Here is a 22,550-nt window from a genome sequence, read left to right on the forward strand (position 1 = left end):
GGAAGAAACAACAAAGAGAAATGAAATTGCATGAAGCCAAAGAAACAGTCAGAAGTGGTCTTCTCAGACCCAACCATGTATGTGTGTCTAGGATAGTGATCAATGATTCCAACAATGCCAAGAGACTGAGTAAGCTGTGGATTGGTAATTGACTATTAGTGACGGTCTGTGAAAGTCTGATGTTTCCCACTTTGCTCTTCTTTTTCAGGCTATTTAGGGTCTTCTATGCTTCCAAGTAAATTCTTGGAGTGTCTTCTCTACCTCTGTAAAAATACCACTGGAATATTGATAGGTATTGCATTGATTCTATAGATGGCTGTTCTAGTGGAGTGAGTGATAGAGTCAAATTCTGATTAGGGTAGTTTCAAGAATGAAAAGAGAAATGGCAAGAGATGTGGACAACTCTTTGGAGGACCTTTGTGTGATGAGAAGCAGAGAAATGCTGCAGATGCTATCAGGGGACATAAAGTAGGATCGAGTTTAGGACTTTTTATTCTAGCTGTATTTTGCTTTTGATGGGAGATGTGCATGTTAGTGTGTTGATATAGAGAGTAAAAAAATAATAATGGTGTAGTGTTGCGGAAAAGTCACTCACACGCCGGGAAGATGATGAAGCACAAACTTTATTACCCGGGGGGCCCAGGGGTTAATTCCAAATCCTGAGCCAATCCAGGCTTGTCACAGTTCCTTTAAATACTTGTTACAAGGCAAAGAGGGGAGGGGGAGTAAAAGGAAAACTTTATGTGAATATGTGGCATAGGGGGCCGATTGCAGAAATGTTTATTGTAAAGGTCAGAGAAGTACAAAACCCTGCTCTAAGTACCATCTATCACATCCAATCAGTCATAGAAGATCAAGAAAAGACACTAACTAGAAACTTGGAAGGTCAAAAAGCAGTAGGATCTTTCTCTTGGATAAAACTAATACAGCAGGGGATGCAGCTACTTAATCTAACCAGTCCAGACAGTTACAGTGACTGTTTCTTGTGTGCATATCTTAACAGGCCACCATTGACTGTGGTCCCACTGCAACAACCCCTCACTATTTTAAAGGCTCAGATCCCAGAACCCTTTTCTCTCCAAGGTGTTCCTCTATTCCAGGACTCATCCATCGAAGCGCTGGAGTGCTACGGGCCACCTGTTTCCTGCAATCAGACATTGCCATCCTCCGGATCCATCACCAGCCTCCCGGGAACTTTCTTTTGGTGTAACGGGACTCTCTACTGGTCAGTAAATCATAGCATCCCAGCCCCTTGCTATCTCGTGGCCTTAGCCCCCCAGCTCCTCCTATATCAATCGGGCAAGTTAAGTACCCTGCTTGCCCAGGAACGTCAGAAGCAAGCAGTCTTCCTCCCCTTGATGGCTGGGTTAAGTTTCGCCACTTCACTCATGAGAACGGGACTGGGGAGTACAGGACTAGCAGTCAGCCTCCAATCCACTAAGGAGATCCGGGAAGAGTTAAAACAAGCCATGGAGGCCTCCACACTATCTGTGGCCTCATTAGAGAGGCAAATAACTTCCCTAGCTCGGGTGGCCCAACAAAATTGGCGGGCACTAAATTTACTCACCGAGGAGAAGGGGGGCACTTGTCTTTTCCTACAGAAAGAATGCTGTTACTATGTCAACGAAAGTGGAATAGTGGAGAATATTGGCAAACTAAAGGACATTCGCTGGAGTTTGGAGAGCATCAGCTCCCCCCGACGGAACCTACTCCTGGTGGCAATCAATCCTTTTTCCTATTCTGGCTCCCATTTTAGGCCCGCTTGTCATCCTTTTCCTTGCATTAACTATAGGACCCTGTTTACAGTGCAACGTAGTGCAACAGATAGAAGCAACGGTGACCCGATGAGCTGCCGCCAAGATCCTTACTCTCCAGAGACACCACTATCAGAGGTTACTGCCAACTGAAGTGGAGAGTGAATATGCGGATTACAACACTGATGCTAGAACAGACACCAGTGCTGTTTAGCATCAAAGGGGGGAATGTGGCAGGAAAAGAAAGTCTCATAAAGGTTTTTATTCTGTAGTTTCTTTGATAAACAAGTGCTCTCTGCTCTCTGTAACACCTGCAAGATTTGTCAGGACAAAATCTGAGTAAAAGTTATTTTTAGGTAAGGAGCCGGCTAGCAGGCGTTGCTAGGTAACGTTATCCCAAGGCTGAAATGCTGACCTTCCTTGCTTCTGCCTCTGTATGCTCCCTTGCTTTAGCAGATGAATCCCCTTCCCCTCTTTGCCTTGTAACAAGTATTTAAAGGAACTGTGACGGGCGTGGATTGGCTCAGGATTTGGAATTAACCCCTGGGCCCCCTGGGTAATAAAGTTTGTGCTTCATCATCTTCTCCGCGTGTGAGTGACTTTTCCACAACAGTAGGAAAAAGGGAGAAGTCAGGAAAGATGTCCTTGGGAAGGTGAGAAGCACTTCTCAGCATAAGGTGGCCAGGAGCATGGTGCTCACTATGAGTGACAACAGAGATGGTGGGTACAGATAGTTAGGTGGTAGATGAGAGGTGAAGTCCAGAGAAATCCACTTCTTTTTTATTGCTCCCTTTTATTTTGACACTGAAGGCAGACCACCAACTGAGAATTTAGAGGAAGAGAAAGATAAAGATTTAAAGAGAGAAGAAATGGAATGAGCACCTAAAGGAAAGAGAAGCAAATGGGACAGGCATGTGTGATAGTATCCAGGCAGCACTGAATTATTGTCATGAATTCAAAGAGACAAGACAGCAGAGATGCATTTTTTTTCTGAGCTCTTATCAGCTATGGAAGTGTAGAAGTAATGTGACTGAGTTAGATTTGACTGGAGATGGATGGTACAGCAGTGATCAGTTACTCACTTTCACTGCAAGTCCAGAGGCCCTCCACCAGTCCATAAGCATATCTTGCCAATCCACTCTCCCCCTCCCTAGATGAAGAGTATAAGATGCTTCACCTAGGGTTTTACTGTGCTTTATTACTGCTTAGTTTCATGGGCCAAGAGTTAGATGCAACTCAATTGCTCTAAAATAAATGTTAACTCCTGAAAACTCAGCAAAGCAACCTCTTTGAAATTTGAGTAGTTCCAGTGTTTGTAGGAACACCAGGGCTTGGCTGCAGCTTGCCTGGTGCTACCTTCCTAGGGCCTGCTGATGCCTCTCAACCTGAAGGCATCAGCTTGTTCATCAAATGTTTATTAAGCAGCCACCAAGACAAACACTCTTCAAGACATTAGGGACAAAACTCCACCCTCAATAAGACATTATAAAGCTTATAGCCTGGCAGGAGTTGTACATCCCAAGGATGAATCTACCTACAACTTCATTGTCCTGCTTTGTTTATCTCATGGGATGCACAGGCTATGGGGAAAACCCCTATCACCCTTCCACACACTTGGAACTAGGCCAGAGCTCTCCACAGGCTGACTATGGTGCAGCCATCTCACAACTGACATTGGGCAAGTTGTGTTGGCGCTAATGGGTGCCTTCAAAGAGGGAAGAGCATTTAGGTCTTAAACTGAGCCTGTGCACCTTTTATGGGGGAGTCTTAGGGAATGCCTCTTAATCATTTATCAATCCTAACAGGGCAGTAGGCACAGGCTGAAATGGTCTTTCTTTGGAGTTTAAGTCCATGATAATGGACTCAGAAAAGCCCCCTGGGGAGGCTGTGCAGAGGAAAGGGAGTGTGGGGAGCCGGAGACACAGGAGCAGAGGGAGCTACAACTACCTGAAATGGTTTTAGAGAGAGAAATGAGGATGAGAGACTGGTTAGCTCCAGAGGGAGGTGACATATACAATGCTCTCAGCTGTAAGCAGAGACAGCTTGAGGAGCTGAAATGGTCCAAATCACAGCTCTGTCTCCTGGGATGGAAAACTAGACTGGCCAGCCTCAGCCAGTTGTCTCCAACAACTAATCATTTGTGTCAAGTAGCCCCCTCATGGGGCCTCCCAGCTGTCAGGACCCCATTCCAAGGGGGTCCTAGCTCTTCTAGAGCATCGTTGTAAGGTTTGTCCCTTACATAAGATGCAGCAAGGGAAGTAAAGGGCTGAAATCCAGCCCCTGATGTCCTCAAGCTCAATTTCACATGTGAGCTGCACCCCTCCCTGGCAGAAAAATGTCCTGTTTGTAAGTCAGAGCAGGACCCCTCATGGGTTCTCATTGGCAGTCCTTATGGGTCAGATCACCACCAAAGAATGTACTTTTCTCAGGTCTCGGCTTCACTAGTGCTTCCTTTAGCAACCCTTGATGGTATTCTAGATTTCTTGACACCTGTCTTACACTTACCATGAGTTAGGAAAATGCTCACTTAACTGTAAGCCAGTCCCCCAAACTGCAGTTCCATGAAATCATGGAGAAAGCTGTTTTGCTAACCACAGTCTCCATACCACCTAGTCCAGGTCTGGCATCAGATGCCAGCTGACTAATGAGGGCCATCAGCCTTGAGCCTTGTGGAGCACAAAAGACCATGGCCTTTTTTAAAAAATGCAACATCATTGTGAAGAGTCAACATCATGGTGAAAATTTACCCGAGACTGATTAATTCCTAGAATTAGAACAGCGGTAGAGTATATGGAACCAGCACACCCAGGCACTCAGGGAACCTAGGAGGCCCCAACCAGGAGGCTTCTCCCTAGCTGCCTGCTGAGAGTGAGAAGCTCATACAGAATCACTTGCAGCTCCAGGTGGTATCTGAGCTTAACTGAAGGTCTAAGTAGAGGCAGGTGTGAACTGATTTCAGCTCTGTGGACTCTAGGGAGCAGCAGGTTGAGAGGGAGAAAAATGGCTCCTTGGTATACTATTCCAGTCTAATCCTCATGTCTCCTCATGTTACTAAGCATCAAAGTTGTTGCTGGGAAGACTGAGACTTATGGGCAAGGGGTATGTCTTAAATCCAGTGAGCAGAGAGACAAGAACTTAAGCACTCATCTCCTAATTTGCACACCCACCTTTGTCTCAGGACACCACCATGCCTCTCACTATAGCCTCTTCTAACCTTTCTCTCTTCCTCCAGCCCATCTGCAACTTAGCAACCACACTGTGGTCACCCTATATCAGGAATGTCAAACTCATTTTCACCAGGTACCACAGCAGCCCTGCAGTTTCCTTCAAAGGGCTGAATGTACTTTTAGGATTGTATAAAAGTAACTACTCCTTAACTAGGAGCAAGTTGCTCAGCATTGCTGCAGGGTAGAAACAAGGAGCTTGGCCAGATAAAACAAGGTGGAGGGCCAGATTCAGCCAACAGGCCTTGTGTTTGCTGCCTTTGCCCTATACATAATAGGAGGTTCTGGGCACAGTGGTAAAACTGGTCACATTTGAGCCTGTGGGTGAGAGTCTGGATGACAGAACAACCTGAACTCAGACATTTGTGGTGAGTCCATACTCCTTTCCAGAGTGGCTGACTGTGGACCAGAGAGAATGTGGTAGAAAATATGAAAGGGCTGACCTCTGTCTGTCCAGCTCACACCTGTTCAGTGTCCAGGACAGTGCTGGGGATGGCAATTGAGAGAATTGGTGCCTGGTTTTCAGAAAGACCCTTGTGACCCTGGGTGGTGTGGCTCAGTGGATTGAGTGCCAGCCTGTGAACCAAAGGGTTGCCAGTTCGATTCCCAATCAGGGCACATGCCTGGGTTGTGGGCTGGGTCCCCAGTTTGGAGCATATGAGAGACAACCGCACATGGATGTTTCTCTTTCTCCCCTCCTTCCCCTCTGTCTAAAAATAAATAAATAAAATCTTTTTTTTTTTTTTTTTTTCCAGAAAGGTCCTTGTACAAGACAGAAAGGCACAGGGTGCTAGACCCTCAGCAAGGCTCTCAGTGACAGTGCCTCTGTTTGCCTTCCACGAAAGCCTGAGGTCTCCTTCCCAACAGCAGGGCCTTGCACAAAACCATCCTTTCTGAAGCAGAGGGCTACCTTGTCTTTAAGAAGGGATTCCAGCAAAACCAAGGACATCTGAAAAAAAGGGTGTGTTTTTCCCAGCTCAGGATCAGTGAACTAGGAGAGGCAGCAATGGCCCCAGAAATCTTGCTCATGTTTAGCATTACAATGGCCTGTTTTCCACTAACCTTTGAAGCTAGAATTACATACCCCTCTGTGATCTGAGGGAAAAACCAAGTCTGGAAAATTCCAAATGCTAATACTAATTTCAACCCATTGGCTGCTACATTTGAATATATATCTTTATTAGAACAATTGTAAGTGCATATACATTTTTTCATTGATATAAAAGTAGAAATTGTTTCTCAAAAGAAATTGTTACTTATTTTTTTTAAAAAGTAAATTGCATACAGGAAGCTGCCTTCTCCTGGACCATTTTCACATTATCTGGGAGATGCATTTTAAAAAATACAAAGTACAGTATTTATCACATTTAACACTGAACCTATCACTGCTCAGAGACTGAGAGTCCAGCGAGATTGAGGAATAACAAGTTTCCTGTGTGGGTTTTCATCTTGGCTAAGCCTGCTGAGAGGACATGGGTATTCCTTGGGAGTGATTCCCAGGATTGAGGTTCCCTCAGAATGGGTCAGGGGGGAGGTGTAGAGAAATCAGGACTCTACGATGATTCTACTCTAGCTGCAGAGGGCACAATACCTGAGAAAAGTAATGAAGCCTCAGTGAGGGAGCTCATGGTGATCACACCAGGCAGTATTCAGAAAAGGATGGTGAAATCAAATCCCCCTTTGGACTCACACAGGGGTACTGTAGCCTTTTGCTATGTGGGCCCTCTACTTGTTTACACTCAGCCTCCTCACTGGGGTCTCAGCATCTGGCCAGAGCAGGACAAAGAACAGTACAAACAACACACAGCACAGATTCAGATTCAGATTCCAAACACAGCACACCTGTGAGCTCCAGGCCCCTAGTCCAACCTCCCCATGTAATGCAAAGGCTGACAGCAAAGGACTGCATTGGAGGTTACACTGAGCCCAAGGGAAGGTCAGGTAGAAGCAGCACTGGATCAGGAGGAACAGCTGGGTGACCCCCTAATCACCTGATGCACTTGACTTATATTTTGAAAGCAACAGGGAAAGCCATTTTCTTTGCAAAGGAACCATTTAAATGTGTATCTGCTTTAGCTGGGAAGTCAGTGTCCTTTTAGGAGCAGACTGTACATAGAGACATTGTTACACAAGTAATTTTACCTGCAGTTTCTTCTCTTACCTATTTTTTCTCTTATAGGGAAGAAACAGAAATGATTCTTTATTTAACTGTAGTCAAGATTTGGGGGTATGTTCATTTTCTCAGAGTAACAGATTTAATGGTTCTAGTTCATGGATTCCACAAGATGCTTCCAAATTTTCCATGAGACTTTTAAATATCTTGGATTACCTGGAAAATGACCTCCCATTGAAAATTCAATAGTTTCATGTATAATTCAGGAGCCATGTAGTGACAGGTTAATTTTAAAAGAGTGTCTTGAAACCAGGCTGCATCCTTTATAACTAATACAAGTCCGCCATACTTTATTTTTCCAATATAGCATAGTCGGTTGGAGGATGTGAATATCTTGTTGACAGAATGGCTTTTTACCATGAAGATTCAATTTAAGAAATACTTATGGAAATGCCTAACGTGTTACTGATAACCCAAAGATTATTAAATCTAAAAACACCTGAAATTCAAGATCATTTTATAATACACGTTCTGTATATTATTTGCAGTGTTCTGCCAATGGATACATTTCCTTGTATTGCCATTATTTTTTCCCACTTTCTTAATTAAAAAAAATACTGGATACTTAATCAAAAGGAAAAAGTATTAGTAAGACCAAATAAAAAACAAAACAGGGAAAAAAACCCTTAGTGACTTCCTTTTTAAAAAGTGAAAATTTTAAATTGTTTAACTTTACACACTGCCTTCAGTAAAGGGAAACATCCCAAATATCAGGGTTCTTAACCAACTTTCCCATGTCACATCATTTTCCAAGAGGAATTCCCTGCTGTACATCCTGGAAGCGCAAGGTAACAGCAGCGGCAGAGAGGGTTCAGGGGCCACTGTGCAAACTAAAAGATGGTGGGATTGTCAAATGGTGAAAAAGATGAGGTTAGATTTTAATCAGGTAAAAAAAACACGCAGGATTAATTCTTTTATGGGTTTTCAAACCAAAACAATAGTTAAACATTCTTTTCTTGTTATTCCTGTTAGTCTCAAAACAATGCTGAGCTTGACACTACAAAGACAAAATTCTCTGTAGTTCTGAGATATCAACATCTAATGGAAACTTTGAGAGTCTGTGTCCTCAGAGGTCAGTGCTACTGCAAACTGAATTCCCTTGGGCTATGTGGATCCACCACAGCTTTGTGATTTTTGGGGAAAACAAGGTTATCTACCAAAAATGACGACAGCCCTAATTGGGCCAGGTCAAAGGCCCAAGGGACATTTCCTCACACTCAGCCTCTGCATATGGGGAACTGACAATACAGCACCAAGGACAATGGCTTTGAACAAAAAAACAGTATTGGACAACAGACAATATTTCAAACTAGACACAGAGGTGCACAGTTTTTCCTGGACCTGGTAACAGAATACATTTTGATTTGCTTCTTGGTGCCCAGTTTAAATTAAAGCTTTTGTCTTGAGAGAGTCCTTTTCCAAGGTCATGGAGACTGTCTCAGATGCACATGATGATGGATGAGATAGAGGATGATGAGAAGAACATGATGAGATGTTGAGGAGAGCTCAGGATGAGGCCCTACCCTGGCCTCACACTCCTATCTGCCTCAACCCAGGGAAGCCCTGGGATGCTCACCTGGATGAGATGAGCCCCCTGCCTGGCACTCTAGAGCCTAATCTCCCCTAACTTCTTGTGGTACAGGGCTGCCTTCACTAGGGTTTGCCCATTCTGACTGGTCCTGACACCTCCTGGTGGCTCCCCATCCCAGGACATGATAATGTGGGCAAGGCTCCCTCAGTCGGGGGTCCCAACTTGTGCAGCTCAGAGGAATATAAAATTCAGGAAACCCTAGTCAGACCAGGAGCTTCATGGTAAAGATATTATAATAAAGCAAGTAAAATAATATTAGTATAAGTTCCTATCTGTCACCAGTGACATTGGATAATCAACCTAAATGAAAAAAGAAAAAACAGAATATATTTTGCTACATAATCAGACAGTGAAAGTAAGGCAAATTGTGCAAAACAAAGTCCTGGGAAACGCATTACACCCTGTCTGGGCTGCACAAGGAAACCACTGGGGGCCCTTCCTATCACTGGCTTCAGACCCAGCCTCCTACAGTAAGGCTTCCTCAGGCGTCTGACTCAACCTGCGCCTCTCAGATCTTGAACCTCCTGTTAACAAGAAGAGAGGAAGACACTATTAAGGCGGGTTCCCGCAGTGGCCAGGCTTCACAGAGATGCCAAGCCTGCTCCAGCAAGGCCCCACTCCTGACTTTGGAATTCCAAATCGAAAGGGTGATGCATCTGCTTTCTTAGGCTGTGGGTAGAGGAGGGGAGTGAGAGAGACAGCATGGCCAAAGCAGCACAGGGATGGATGGAAGGTGGGAAACAGAAAGGACAGACTGGTGCAGTAAGCATGGGTCATGGCAGATAAATGATACAGAGCCAACTTGGCATGGTGGTCACATGACAGGACAGGGAACACTACCCAATACAGATGTGAGACCTGGCTTCACACAGAGCCTGGCACAAGCTGCCAGCATGACCAGGGCCTTGGCACCACTCACTGCTTCCATCCCCCATCCCCAGTCACCTCAAGGCCTCTCAGTGGACCAGGCAGGGTGGCCCTAGGGCTAGTGCAGGGGTGGCCTCATACACCACTCACCTTGTGCAGTCATGTGAACACTGCCCTGTGTCAACCCACAACAGCATTAAGGTCAAGCTCTTTGGCTCTTCCCCAGCAACCCACGACACTTCAGTAGGGCTGGGGTTACACCTGCTTGTCAGACAGAGTGAAGCCCAAGGCCACTCTCTTAGTCCCTACAGCTCCCACTCCCCCAGGATGCATGGGAAGCATGGTCCTCCTGAGCACTGCAGAAAGCAGTTCACCATCTCAGGTCAGCAATAGCTTGACCTATTGCTGCTGCAGGGCAGTCATCTCTCTGTGGTGAACAGGAGGGACCTGCAACCCCTCTAGGCACAGAGATGGTTGCTCCCACAGTGTGCAGAATGAAGGATAACATGGGTGCATTGGTCTGACCTTCCTGGTGGTGCATTTTTAAGAGTTAGGGATAGCCCAGCCAGGCTCCCACAGACATGCTGCTGCTTTATCAGGAAAGACCGAAGCCCTGGGCCATCCAGCTAATATCCTGGCACCCTCAGAGGCAGGAAGGCAGCGTCACTGAAGCCCCCAGTCACCCAGAAGAGGCCTGCTAGCCCCAGTACTGGAAATGGGCCCAGGCTGGGAGAGTTAGCCAGCTAAAAGGGATGGCCCTGGAAACAAAAGGTCTCTGGCTACAGGACCCTAACAGGACACTTCTCCAGTGGGGAAAAAGGAAGGCCATGATACTCTCTGCTGTAGTCACAAAGGAACACATTAGAGCAGGAGGGGGACACAGCACTGTGTGACACAGGTGAGTCTGACACACAGGGACCTTGGGCTCCCTTCTTGTGAAATCCATCTTCCGCGTCCTCCATCCACTTCATTTTTCTGGATCCATGTACTATAATTATGACCAGGGGTACAGGGTGGAGGGTATGTGTTTGTGTGTTTTGGGGGTTAGAGAGAACAGTAGATCTATAAGGTATCCCTTTTTCAAAGCACTACTGATGTCAGGCCTTGCTCCTCCCCCGTGATCCCCTCCTTCCCTTCCAAATAAGACTTGGCCAGAAATCTCAAGACATAATTCTATAAGGAAGGCAATGAGAAACTTCTAGAATTTAAACCTTGTCACTTTCAGCAGATATGTCCAATGGGTGAGACCTGAGACAGCTGTGTCCTACAAATATTTGCACAGGGTCATGGAGACTCTTCTGGAAGGAGGGAAAGGGACAGGCTAGAAGTTCCAGAACTGCAGGTCCCTCACAGAGTTCTCCATATTGTTGGGGACCCATATAAAGATCTACAAAATGAGTTACCCTGTGAAGAGCCTTCTTGAGAAGCACTTCCACATCTGCTCTCTGGGAACACATAGCTCACACGTGCTCTTCCTGAATGGTCTGCAGAAGTCTACCTGAGCTTGGAGGTAAAGCTACTCACACATCCGCAGGCCTAGGGAGAGGGGGTGGTTGGAGAAGTCCCACCCCAGGCAGCAGAGAGAGGGAGGGCCGGCAACAGGACTTGAAAAAAGGAGTCAGTTATAACCTGCAAATGTAATGGCCACAGCTAGCTCTGCCCCAAGAAGGTCTGGATGGGCAGCACTAGTGGCAGCAAATGAGAAGGCATGAGACATACATGCCCTCTGCTGGCAGAGGCTCTACTGCTGGGCTCACAGATGGCTTTGGTGGGGTGGTATGCTAGGCAGTCACAAGTTGGTCTCAAACAGGAAGGCAGATTCCAAGCAGGTGGATCTGGGTGAGCTCCAGAGTAATCATGGGCCTCCTAAGAGACTGAGTGAAGGGCAGGGTGGCAGGCTCAGAAATTTGGGGAGATGATGGGGAGACCCAGGTCTCTCTACACAGAATCCGGGGTCATTTTAGGGTCTTGAGCTGTTCTACATAAAGTCCTGAGCACAGAGTCTCCATGTTCCAGACCCCTTCATACAACTACTTCATTAATGAGCAGACCAGTAAGGACCTTAATAAGCACATAAATACAGGAGCCAGTGTAGCCAAAGGGGTAACAAAGCACTGCTTCCCCTTGCAGTCTGAGAGGCTACCCAGGAGGCAGGGTGTCTGCTCTGCAGGAGGGTTAGAGCAAATTTACAAAGCACTGGGAAAGACCAGAACAGAGTGCACTGTAGTCCATCTCGAGGTGGTAGATAACTAGTTTTTTCTTTTCTGAGCAGCCTTTCTCTTCTTCTGTCGCTTCTTTTTTCCTATCTTTTCTTTTTTCCCCACTTTTTCTTCTCTGCGCCCCCTTCGATAAAATTAGTAGAGCCATTAATAATGTTGAGATAAACAAGAGTCTGTCTCAGTCTGCACAATATTTAACACTAGCCCATGTATTGGTTTCACTCTATCTTCAGACTCAAGCCTGGAGGCCCCTGGGCAAAGCACTGTCCATCAGTACCTCATTAAAATAAATTAGACATTTGCTTTCATTTGAAAAATGTTAGGCTTCCACAACACCTGTAAACTGATTATAGCAATCACCAAATTGACAACTTGACCTTGGCTCCCACTGTTGCCTTCCAATGGGGAAAGGAATTCTCATCTAAAAGGGTGTGAAGGCAAACCAGAGCCAGGCTGGCCTTGATCTTCTATTTCAACTCACCTTCTCTCCCAGGCTTCCTTTTTCCTCAATGCAAAGCTGAACTCTTTTTCATCTAAAAAAATCTGTGCATTGTAAATTGGAGGCTAGAGGCCCAAAGTTCAGAAGGCAATCCAGAAAAGGAGAAAGAAAGCAGCCTCTTTTCTCCTGTTTGGATGCCTGTGGAGATGCCCTGGGAATGACTTGAGACTGTTCAGAAGAACGAAGGAGAGAGGTGGTTAGAAGAATTTTATTAGAGCAACTGGCTCATGACTGTCACATTAAAATGATTTAAGCTGAATGATATTTAATAATTTATGGGATAAGGCCAGCTGTTCCTGATATTAACCATGGGCCAGAATTATGTGATTTTTACATGGGAAAATGTGAGAGCTGTATATTATAAGGTTGAGTCTCTAGAGATTACATGGGGATGTTAGGAGAACCAAGGAGAAGTAAGGGGAAGAGGAATTAGTGAGTCAAATATTATTCTTCAGAAAACTAGCACTGGTGCTTTCATTGGCTTAAAAAATGCAAAAACTTGAGTTGCAGATTTGTTCCGAGCAAGGCCCATGTACTATTTACTCATACGTGAACTCAGTAGGAGGGATCTAAGGCAATTGACCAGCATGCCAGCTTATCTTCACAAACTTGGGAAATGTGTAAGAGCTCCATGTCTAACAACTAGTGGATTTTATTTCAAGTAAATAAATCCCACATACAGTAGGACGTTTATACCATGAAACAATTAGCATTTTATTGCTAGTGCATATAATGTCACATTTGATACAATTATAGTACAAGTGAAAAAATACACTGTGGCCAACATTAAAAAGCTGCAATCACATTTCTATGTATGTTTTTTACAAATTGCCAGTAGTTTAAGATAATAGAGAAATGTATCTACTGACATTCGTATGGCTCTACTCAAATGTATGAAGTATTTGACTATAAATATATTCTGAAATACACTTGTTTATAAAATGTTTTTAAAATGTGCACAAAATATATATAATAATGCCTTGCAAAACATTACAAATACCACCAGGCCCATCTGTGGATCACATTTATGTGTGGAAATTTCACCTTGCCAGCATTTCTGATTGTAGATGTTGTGGCTTCAGGAGCGGAAGTTAGTGGCAAGAGGCTAATTTATTCATTTAATTTTTCACATCAGATTTCAGAAAGCTTAGTTAGCATTTGTAGAGCCTCTGTGGCACACACATGCTTCAGAGGCAATCAAAGAAACCAAATTCCTCAAAGAAAGCTCTCAGATTGAAACTGCATTTGGTTTTGCAAAGATTTGTCTTTCATGGGAAGGTGGAGATGTGGTCTCCATGCCCCAGGAGGAAGCCAGCCCCATTCTGGAAGAGACCAGAGCAAATTCTCACAGAGGGCCTGAGTAGGGAGAAGGGAAAAGGGAGGAGGGGACTCGGCTGGAGCTCCAGTGACCACCCTCCTCACCTGAGCACATACAGAAATGAGAAGCAGAAGGGATATGAAAGCATGCTCTTGCAGGCAGGGAGAGGCCAGGAATGACTGGGAGAGGGTCTCTGAGCACAGTCCCCAGTGATGCTTGCTTCTACATGGAGCCCACAGGTCCACTCACTGAGCTTAAAAGAGGAGGTACAGGTGGTGGCAGTTGCATAGTATAGTCAATATCTGAGAGCTACCCTGGACCTTTATTCCAGAAGAGGTATGCCTTGCAGGAGCCACCCATCAATCTTTCTTCATACCTCAGCTTCTGGAGGAAGGACACTTTTTTGAGCTCCATGCTTTGCCATCACCTGACTGGGCCCAGACTTCCCAGGAGAGAAGAGGAAAAATCCAAAACAAACCAAATACAGATAATAAAGTAATCATTGATTTAAAAAAGAATAATGAGAATGATGATGATTGTGATGATCATAAGGAAAGTAACTGGTGGGAAATACTGTTGAGATAATACAATTTCTTAGAAAAAAACCCAGTAACAAAACAGTCAATGGGCAAGGGTCCCAGGTATAAATGAAGCTGTGGTATTGCACCATATGCTATAAATGCAGATGTCTACATTCTGGGCAAACCTCCCACCCATTCCCAGGTTAATGTGCTGCCTGATAAGCATGCCTGGCCCTCACCAGTGAGGCCTTCCTCTCCCCACACCTTTGCCCTTTCAGGACTTTCACACAGTTTTAGCTTTCCTCCAGTGGCTCTAGTGGAAAGTCCTTTCTGGCTGTTGTGCTTACTTGTTTAAAGCTTTCTCCAGGTATTCCTGAATCCACTTCAATTTTGGGTCAATACACACTTGTCTGTTGTTGTTCTTTAGCCTTGCCCTGCAAAAACAGAAAAGGCAACAGTGTGCAGCTGAACAGAAGGAAGGACTGTTGTGATCTGTGTATTTGCCCACCCAACACCCATGTCAGGATCCTTACTGGATCCAGACATCTGCTTGGCAGAGAATCCCCATAGGAATCATTTGAGTTGGAATTTGAAGAATAAGTAGGAATTGGGCAAGAGAAGTAAAAGAGGAGGAAAAAGCAAGTGCAAATACACGAGAGGGTAATAGAACATGGAGTCTGTGAAGGAACAGCAAGAGACAGAATGCTCAAGAAGCCTGTGGCCAGATGTATAGGCAAAAATGTGGGACTTTATCTGCAAGATTGTGGGAGCTTGTGAGGATTATAACTAGAGGGTAACAGAAGCAGATTTTGATTTTGGCAGATCATTTGATATTACATGCAAGACAGAGAGAAAAGTAAGCCTAGAGGCAGGGGCCTGAAATAATCTGGGGGATAAGGAGAGGTGACAGTGCACTGAGAGGCCAGTACAGGAGAGGGGTGAGAGTACAATGAGGGAGGAGCAGTGAAAGTGGGAGTAGAGTGCATATTGGCCAAGGGGAAGTGCAGGTGAGTGTTGAGAGTGTAACAAGGAAAAGATAATGCAGGTGGTGGTTGAGAATGAAGTAAGGGAGGGGTAGTACAGGTAGGCAATGAGAGTGCAGTGAGGGAGGAGCAGTGTAGGGGAGGATGAGAGTATAGTGAGAAAGAGGCAATGCAGGTGGTGGTTGAAAGTGTGATGAGGAAGGGGCAATGCAGGTAGGCAATGAGAATGCAGTGAGGGAGGGGCAGTGCAGGGAAGTATGAGAATGCAGTGACAGGACAGTACTGGTTGGGGGAGTCATAGTGTAGGTAATTTGCCTGAAAATGGTTTCCAGAGAGTTTTATAAGTTCAGTGAATCTTTCCTGGTGTCTGTCTGTCTGTCTGTCTCTCTCTCTCCCTCTCTCTTTTTTAAGTTCCCTTCACTGAGCTTAAAAGAGAAGGTACAGGTAGTGGTGGTGGCATAGTATGGTCAGTATCTGAGAGTTACCTCAGGTTGAAGTTTATACCTCAACTCCCTCCCACTTCTTACCTTGACTCATAGCCACTCTACCTTATAACTCCTGGAGGAGGACCTGGACTTTATACCCCTCTCCTTAAAACCATGGTTACCAGGTAATCTGTGATATTGTACCACATGAAGCCTAAGGATACTTCTGGTCACTCAGTTACAGGTCTATAAGGATAGCTAAGGCCAGAAAAATGGCTCTAGGACACCCAGAGAAGTTTTCACACAGCCTTTGCAGAGGCATATAGCTTGTAGTAAAGTGGATGGGAGTTCAAATCTAGGTACTACTGTTTATTAGTTTCTGTATGCCTAGACCTAAGAATTATATTTGGCTTCTTCAACTTCAAAGTGCATTCCTAGGCAGGTAAACCAACATAATCTGTACTATAAAGCAAGAGCATACAAGTTAAATTCAGCACCTGATAAAATACCTCTTAAAGGACATGAAATATTTTATTATAAGCAAAGTAAGTAAAAGCATTCATCTTCTAGGGCCCTAAAACATTTGTAAATTATAAACATATCAAGGCATTAAAGGGTAGGAAAAAAGACAAAGAAAAGTCAAACCTAAAAACAGTTTGTGTCACACAGAAAAGTCTTTAGGAAGTTTCAGCTTTTATTTTAATTGCTTTGTTCCCATCTGTTTTTAGCACTGGGACTTTTCAGGAGGTAAGCTGTCCCCAAGATACCCCTAGCATCACTTCCCTGGAGTCTAGACACACTAGCATGCTTACTGTGTGCCAGCACAGGTATATAGGGACACTGAATGACCAACTAATGGATAGCTATGGGTGGTTTTCTTGCACACCTTGCCCAGACTCCTGCACTGCAGGCCACATATCTCCATCTCATGTATGTGTGATTTTGGTTTGTCTCATTTTCCACATGAAAGAAATCAAATGTTAACACCAGCTAAACCAAAGCCTCATGTATTATATTTGACAAAATTTCAGTTAAGTGAGCTGAGAATGGTTAAAGATGACTTCAAAGCCCTGACGGGCATAGCTCAGTGGATTGAGCATGGGCTGTGAACCAAACAAAGTGTCGCAGGTTCGATTCCCAGTCAGGGCACACGCCTGGGTTGCAGGCCACAGCCCCCAGCAACTGCACATTGATGTTTTTCTCTCTCTTTCTCCCTCTCTTCCCTCTCTAAAAATAAATAAATAAAATAAAAAAAGATGACTTCAATTGAACGTGGATCTTGTGCTATGTAAGGATTAATTTATAATATCAAAGCCTTGAAACTGGCAGGACAGGCAGAACCATTACAAGCAAAGGATAAGTTATTGAACTTGAGTACAAACTTTGGTGAAGCCAGTGTTTTTGTAGTCTGGAAATGCATCCAAATGTGCTTCCATTGCGTGTGCTGAAGGGAGGAAGCATGGAAAGAAGAGACAAGGACCACTATAAGCACAAAAAGGCACCAAAGGGTAAGAGTGGCTTTGGAAACTCCTGCTTGTTATACTCAAGGTTCTTGTGGTAATAACAGTAGCCTCTAATTATACCAAGTTCAAGGCTGGACACTTGGTATGTGTCATCTCTAGCTTTACCAGTTAGGTGTTACTGTGCGCATTAGATGCAACTCATGGAGAACAATGCTCAGACTTACACGATCTGAAGGGCACAATTTGGAGTGTTGAGGATTTTGAGATGCTTGACATTGGCTCTAGCAACATGGCTCTCAAAGAATCGGCAAGGACATCTGTAGCTCAGGCTGACCGGTTTCCCTGTAAGAGGTAATAAGAACAAGGAAGCTTGTTATTATCCTGCCAGGCCTCAGAGGTACACATGTATCTAGTTCTGCAGCTGAGGGGGGAAAATGGCAGAATGACTGTAGGATGGAGAGTGATGGGATGAGTCACTGGTACATCCTGGCAAAATACTCCTTGAGCAGCACAATAAGATCTGGTGGGCTTGGATTCAACTTCTACAGGGCTGGAGGCCAAAAAGACCTGTGGAGAAATGGACCCTAGGTGGGAGGGTGGAAGATAAAAATAAGAAGGACCTGTTCAGCTTTCTTAAGATAAAGGATATTAATCATAGGAGAAAACTATTTCAGTCAAAGGTACTAAGCTTCCCAATTACTCTACACAAAATTAAATCCTCAGAGCCAACTGAGAGTCTTCCCTACTTAAAAGGGGGAGGGGTAATGAGGAGGCTCCAAGGTCTCTCTCCTTCCTCCTCCCTCCCTCCTCCTGCACAGGCCTCATCCCAGAATCCACGAAGGACCTCCTGGGAATATTGCACTCCTCCACCTGCAGTTTTCTTGTCTCATATTTACCTTAAACCCAGGCGACCACGAAAGAATCTGAGCTGGCTTCCTAGCTGGGAGTCCTTACAGTGCAGGACAAAGGCCTGCTTTCCCTCCAGCACTTCCCAGAAGGCATGGAGATTATCAGGGCTGGAGTCAAATATGGCTTTCACTGCCTGTGCAGGGACCCTACAGCCTCCTGTGTTGTGTAACATCTTTGTTTGCAAATTCACCAGTTTGCAAAATGCCATAATTGACATTCATTAGTGTAAATTAGTGAAGGGCTCTTGCAGAACCCACCCTTATTCTTTAAGTCTAGAACTGCAAGCCCTGGGAGGCTGGGATTTATGAGGCTTTTTCCTGCAGATTTTATTCAAGCCCCACTTAATAATCCAAATTATTTGACTTTGTGGATCCTTTCATCAGGGATTAAATGTATGTTTGAGAATATTTCATCCATAGATTTTTTTTTTAAGTGCTCTTGCTTACAGAGGCCTCCCGGAGGCATTGTGGTGGTTCTGAAATTCTGCACTTTTGGGCAAGAGAGCTGGGTGGGGAAGCTGCATGAAACCTTGCAAATAAGGGACCTCTTAATTCTTTGTTTTCTAAAGGCTGCATTCAGTTGAGAAATGGCATGGCCTGGGTACAGCAGTGTATTGAGCCACCAACTCCTGGAGAGAGCAGAATACCGCCCCCCCCGACCCCCGCCACCGACCTCCCAGGACCAAACTTAACACCCTGAAAACAGGAGAAAGAAAGTCTGATTCAGCGCTTCCAGTTGTTTCATGGTACAGGAGCACTGGAGCAACGTTCACATTACCCCTGATCTAATCCCAGAAGATCTCTCCTGGGGCCCAGCTTTCAGCAACTGCACAGGCATTTCCTATCTGTACTACCTGGTAACCAGATCACCTGGGAAAGCAACCCAGGGCTGGAGGCTAGGCAGCCTGGGTAAAGAAGAAGCAAAGTCTCTCCTCAAGTGTCCTGCTCCCAGTTTTCCCTAGAATTCTCATGGGTGCTAGTGTGCTGAGTAGGGACTGGGGCCAGTGGTGAGCCAGGACAGGTCCCAACATTACCGCAACAGGGAGCAGGAAGGCAGTGATATGTGCACTGTGGTGGGTGGGGGCTGCTGTTCTCTAGTGTCCAAAAAGGTGTTCTGGCTCCATGTAGTAAAGATCAGGCCTAGTTGAACACAAAACACAGGCTTTCTCTTTTTCTTCTCTTCCCTCCTTCCTCCGCTAAGATTATCCATTCCTTTAAAGACAATTCTTATTCCTGCTTCCAGAACCCAGTTGCCTGCCTATCAAGTGGGGAACTATAATATACTTTTTGGGTTTTGTTATTTATTGATTTTAGAAAGACAAAGGGAGAGAAGAGAAAGAGATAGAGAGAGAGAGAAGGAGTGTGGGGATGGAGACATTGACTTGTTGCACTTATTTATGCACTTATGGGTTGCTTCTGGTATGTGCCCTGACTGGGAATCAAATCTGAAACCTTGGTGCCTGGGGATGACACTCTAATCAACTGAGCTACCTGGCCAGGGCATGAATAATTTTTTTAAGTGCACTTTACCCAGGGAATTCAGAACTGTGTCCACCGGTGTCCTTTTCTGTCACTTTTTGTAAATATTACTAACTTTTTCAACTGTTGTGGATGTGACTCCATTTACTGGAAAGACACTGATGAGCCCAGAGGTTACTGTGGGTTGGGACTAGTTACTTTGGCTTTATTTCAGAACCATTACCAGAGAACCTCCCATTCTAATAAAGAGACAGGCTCCAGCCAGACTCTCCAACCGGGCCTAGGAATGAAGCCTACCCTAGGTTTAACCTCTGGAAGTTTCTGGGCTGAAATCAGTCAGTGGAGGGAGTGCAGGGTCCTAAACCTGAGCCTGAACAAGGATATCTCCGAAATACAGTTTTGGAACTCAGCATGGGTACACAGGCCCCAGGAGTTAAAAACAAACAATCAGAACAAAACCAAAAAAACAAAAACAAAAACGTTCTGGTCTAAGCGTGCTTGGAGAACAGTCCAGCCTCGAGTGTAGGACACTGACCTGGACACTTGGCTGGCAAGGGAGGTAAACAACCAACCCTTCCCAGGGTTAATAAGAGTCTTGGCTATGTTCCCCCCAGGTCAGCTATGCCCAGGACTCATTGACCTAGGTCCCTGCATTCCAGTCCTATCTTCAATTTTGGGCAGCACCATTTCTCCAGAGAGAGGTGTGTGATGGATGACAACTCCATTCTCACCAGATCACTCAAGTGTTAGTAATTCCCAAACCAGAGTGCCTACATGACCCCGGGGAGGCAATGTGGAGACACAGCCTAGGATACATTTTCATCCAGGAGTAAAATTTTAAATTACCTTTGATCTGGTCCCTCTGCAGCTCTGACAAGCAACATGCTACACTTTTAAAGAACACTTCCCAGGAGTCAGCCAAGAACCCTGTTAACTAGGCCCCCCTGCCTGGTCCAGTTGCACCTCTGCTCACCTTACCCATCCTGGCTTCCTCACCACCTCCTGCCAGAATGCACCAGGGGGTCTTTCCCTCAACATAGTCTAGTGCTTCAGGAGCTCAGGCCCTGCACAAACCTAGGCTGCACCAAGGGCACTCAGTGTTCTTCAACCCTTTGCAGAGTTTGTTGTAAACTTTGTGGTTAAGAACAGAACAGGCTGCATGGCCTGACTAACATGGTTTTTTATTTGCAACAGTTTATTTTGGTTTGCAGCAGCAGTGGTGTCCTGTGACAGGACAGGGAGATTCTCTCAAGCTTCAAAAGAGAAAAAAGCTCTCACTCTCCCAGTGAAACTGGACACCATCTCGCACAATGGCCTAAGGTCTTGGCGATTGAACTTTGCTGCAGTGCTCCTAAGAGGTGGAGAGCTCCTATCTGCAGGTGTGTTTTGGTATTAGGGACTGCTAGACTCTAATGGCCCTAGGGCCTCTCTATGGGGACCTCAGGAAGAGACAGGGAGGCCATGGCTGGACGGGTGCCCTGGTATGCAGCGTCGCTTCTGACCTCAGAGCTGTGCAGAAGCGCAGCCGGCTGGGGGGGCGGGCGGCGCAAACCCGACAGCTGTTCTGTACCACCCGCCCTCGCAGTTCTGCTTGGGTGGCTGTAGAGTGCGAGCCAGCCTCTCGTGGAGGGGCCACCACACTGCTGGCCCAGATCGCACAGCCACCACAAGCCATTTGAATCCCTCTTGCAAAGAGCTCTTTCCTAACCCAGCTGCCAATTGCACCTCCAACAAAGTGAGCCCATCTGCCTCTGGAAAACGACCCTGGTGCGAGAAGGCACTAACTGAGGGGTGGACGGGCAAAGGCCGGGGACCCGAGGCTCCTAACTCGGTTCCACACATTCCTCTCCAGGGCCCACTCACAACACACCCTCAGTGCGCCTACCCAGTTTTCCTGCCCGACCTTGCTCTGCAGCCGGCTGTAGGTCCGGCGGCTGCACCGCAGTCCCGGAACACTAGCTCCTCTGTGGAGTGCAAAGCCTCAGTGCCTCTGCGCTGCTCGAGGGACTTTGGACGCTGTACCCCGAGGGAGAGCGCACTGCGAAATGGCCAAAGCAGTGAAAATTGAGTTTGCTCCAGGTTTCGTGGGCTGGCGCGGAAGGAGTCGCGGCACCCCGCGCACTCGGGAGCTCTGAGCCTTCGGCTCAGAGCCTGGCGTCTGTCAGGCCTCCACCACAGCCAAGCACACTCACCGTCGCTGAGGCAGAGCGCAACCAGCACAAGGGCCAGCACGGCGACGATCTTGGCATCCATGGCACTGAAGGGTAGCAGCGGGAGGACCCAAGCCAGACGCTGACGACTCGATGCCGAAGAGGGAAAGTGCAGCAGTGGAGGAAGAGCGCGGGAGGCTTTAGAGGCTAGAGTATAGAGGGGCGGGGAGGGGCGGTGAGGGGTGGGGAGAGGCGGGTCGCTCCGCGAGGGGCGGTCCTGGAGCGTAGCCGCAAACTGCAGAGGGCGCTGACTTGCGTCCACCCCCCAGAGCCTTTCCCACTGTCCCCTCCCTGCCACCTTTCCTTCGCCCCAGGGGTGCTCCAGGGGCTGAGAGGCACTCAGGTCTTTAGCCTTTGCGGGGTCCATTCAGCTCTGCTCTCTAAGCCTGACTTGTAGTGTAGAACCAAGCGGCTCAGTGAGGCTGGCTTAAAGGGTTGATTATTTTCCCCATTGTTTAGACAAATCTGAATGAAAACCAAGGAAAAACAAAGTAGGGCCTAGGGGTAAGGATCGCCTGGGCCAGCTGTACCAGATAAAGTAGTGTGTCTTGTTTTTCGGAATGTAGGACAAAGATGTGACCACTGTCCCAGGCCCACTGTGCAGCAGCGGCCCCAAAGCTCGGCCTAACAGGGTATGAGACAAGTCTGTGAAGTCAGCACAACTTGGGTTCCAAGTCAACGCTATTGCTTACTATCCAAGCCTCAGTTTCCTCAACTGTAAAGCTGGGTCTCTAAATACGATGCTGTGCCACGGAAAGGAAGGTTGCTTTTAGTAAGTTCAGCAGTCTTCTCAACTGAGAAATGGGCTAACCACAGTTCCTCGGGGTGAAACTGGGGGAATTGACAGAGACACCCCTTTGCACTGAGAAGTGCTTAGTACTCAATGAATGGAAGACAGGAATAATTGTGTAAACTT

General features: G+C 46.2%; 1 protein-coding gene across 3 annotated transcripts; it reads right to left on the reverse strand.

Moving 5' to 3' along the window:
* Nucleotides 1-208: 208 nt before the first annotated feature.
* Nucleotides 209-21,785, reverse strand: CXCL12 (C-X-C motif chemokine ligand 12). 3 transcript variants are annotated; one of them, XM_036026678.1, is made up of 4 exons: nucleotides 21,617-21,783; nucleotides 17,262-17,379; nucleotides 14,514-14,600; nucleotides 209-263 (listed from the first exon to the last, which is right to left on the reverse strand). In XM_036026678.1, exons 1-4 carry the CDS (start codon nucleotides 21,675-21,677, stop codon nucleotides 224-226), a joined length of 306 nt encoding a protein of 101 aa, XP_035882571.1. In that variant the 5' UTR covers nucleotides 21,678-21,783; the 3' UTR covers nucleotides 209-223. The 3 variants fall into 3 exon arrangements, with proteins under 3 accessions (XP_035882571.1, XP_028367519.1, XP_028367520.1); XM_028511718.2 differs by lacking the exon at nucleotides 209-263 and adding an exon at nucleotides 6,137-11,952 and having other exon boundaries at nucleotides 21,617-21,785; XM_028511719.2 differs by lacking the exon at nucleotides 209-263 and adding an exon at nucleotides 6,137-9,266 and having other exon boundaries at nucleotides 21,617-21,782.
* Between the last annotated feature and the right edge of the window lie 765 nt (nucleotides 21,786-22,550).

Source organism: Phyllostomus discolor, chromosome 5 (genome assembly GCF_004126475.2).
Source record: "Phyllostomus discolor isolate MPI-MPIP mPhyDis1 chromosome 5, mPhyDis1.pri.v3, whole genome shotgun sequence".
Taxonomy (NCBI): domain Eukaryota; kingdom Metazoa; phylum Chordata; class Mammalia; order Chiroptera; family Phyllostomidae; genus Phyllostomus; species Phyllostomus discolor.

Bases quoted from the DNA above. Each gene is read 5' to 3' on its own strand.
- CXCL12 (XM_028511718.2), bottom strand. From the start codon at position 21,677: ATGGATGCCAAGATCGTCGCCGTGCTGGCCCTTGTGCTGGTTGCGCTC. The intron at 17,380-21,616 runs GTGAGTGTGCTT...TACCTCTTACAG, and splicing joins TGCGCTCTGCCTCAGCGACG to GGAAACCGGTCAGCCTGAGC. The intron at 14,601-17,261 runs GTAAGTCTGAGC...CTGTTTTTGCAG, and splicing joins AATTGTGCCCTTCAGATCGT to GGCAAGGCTAAAGAACAACA.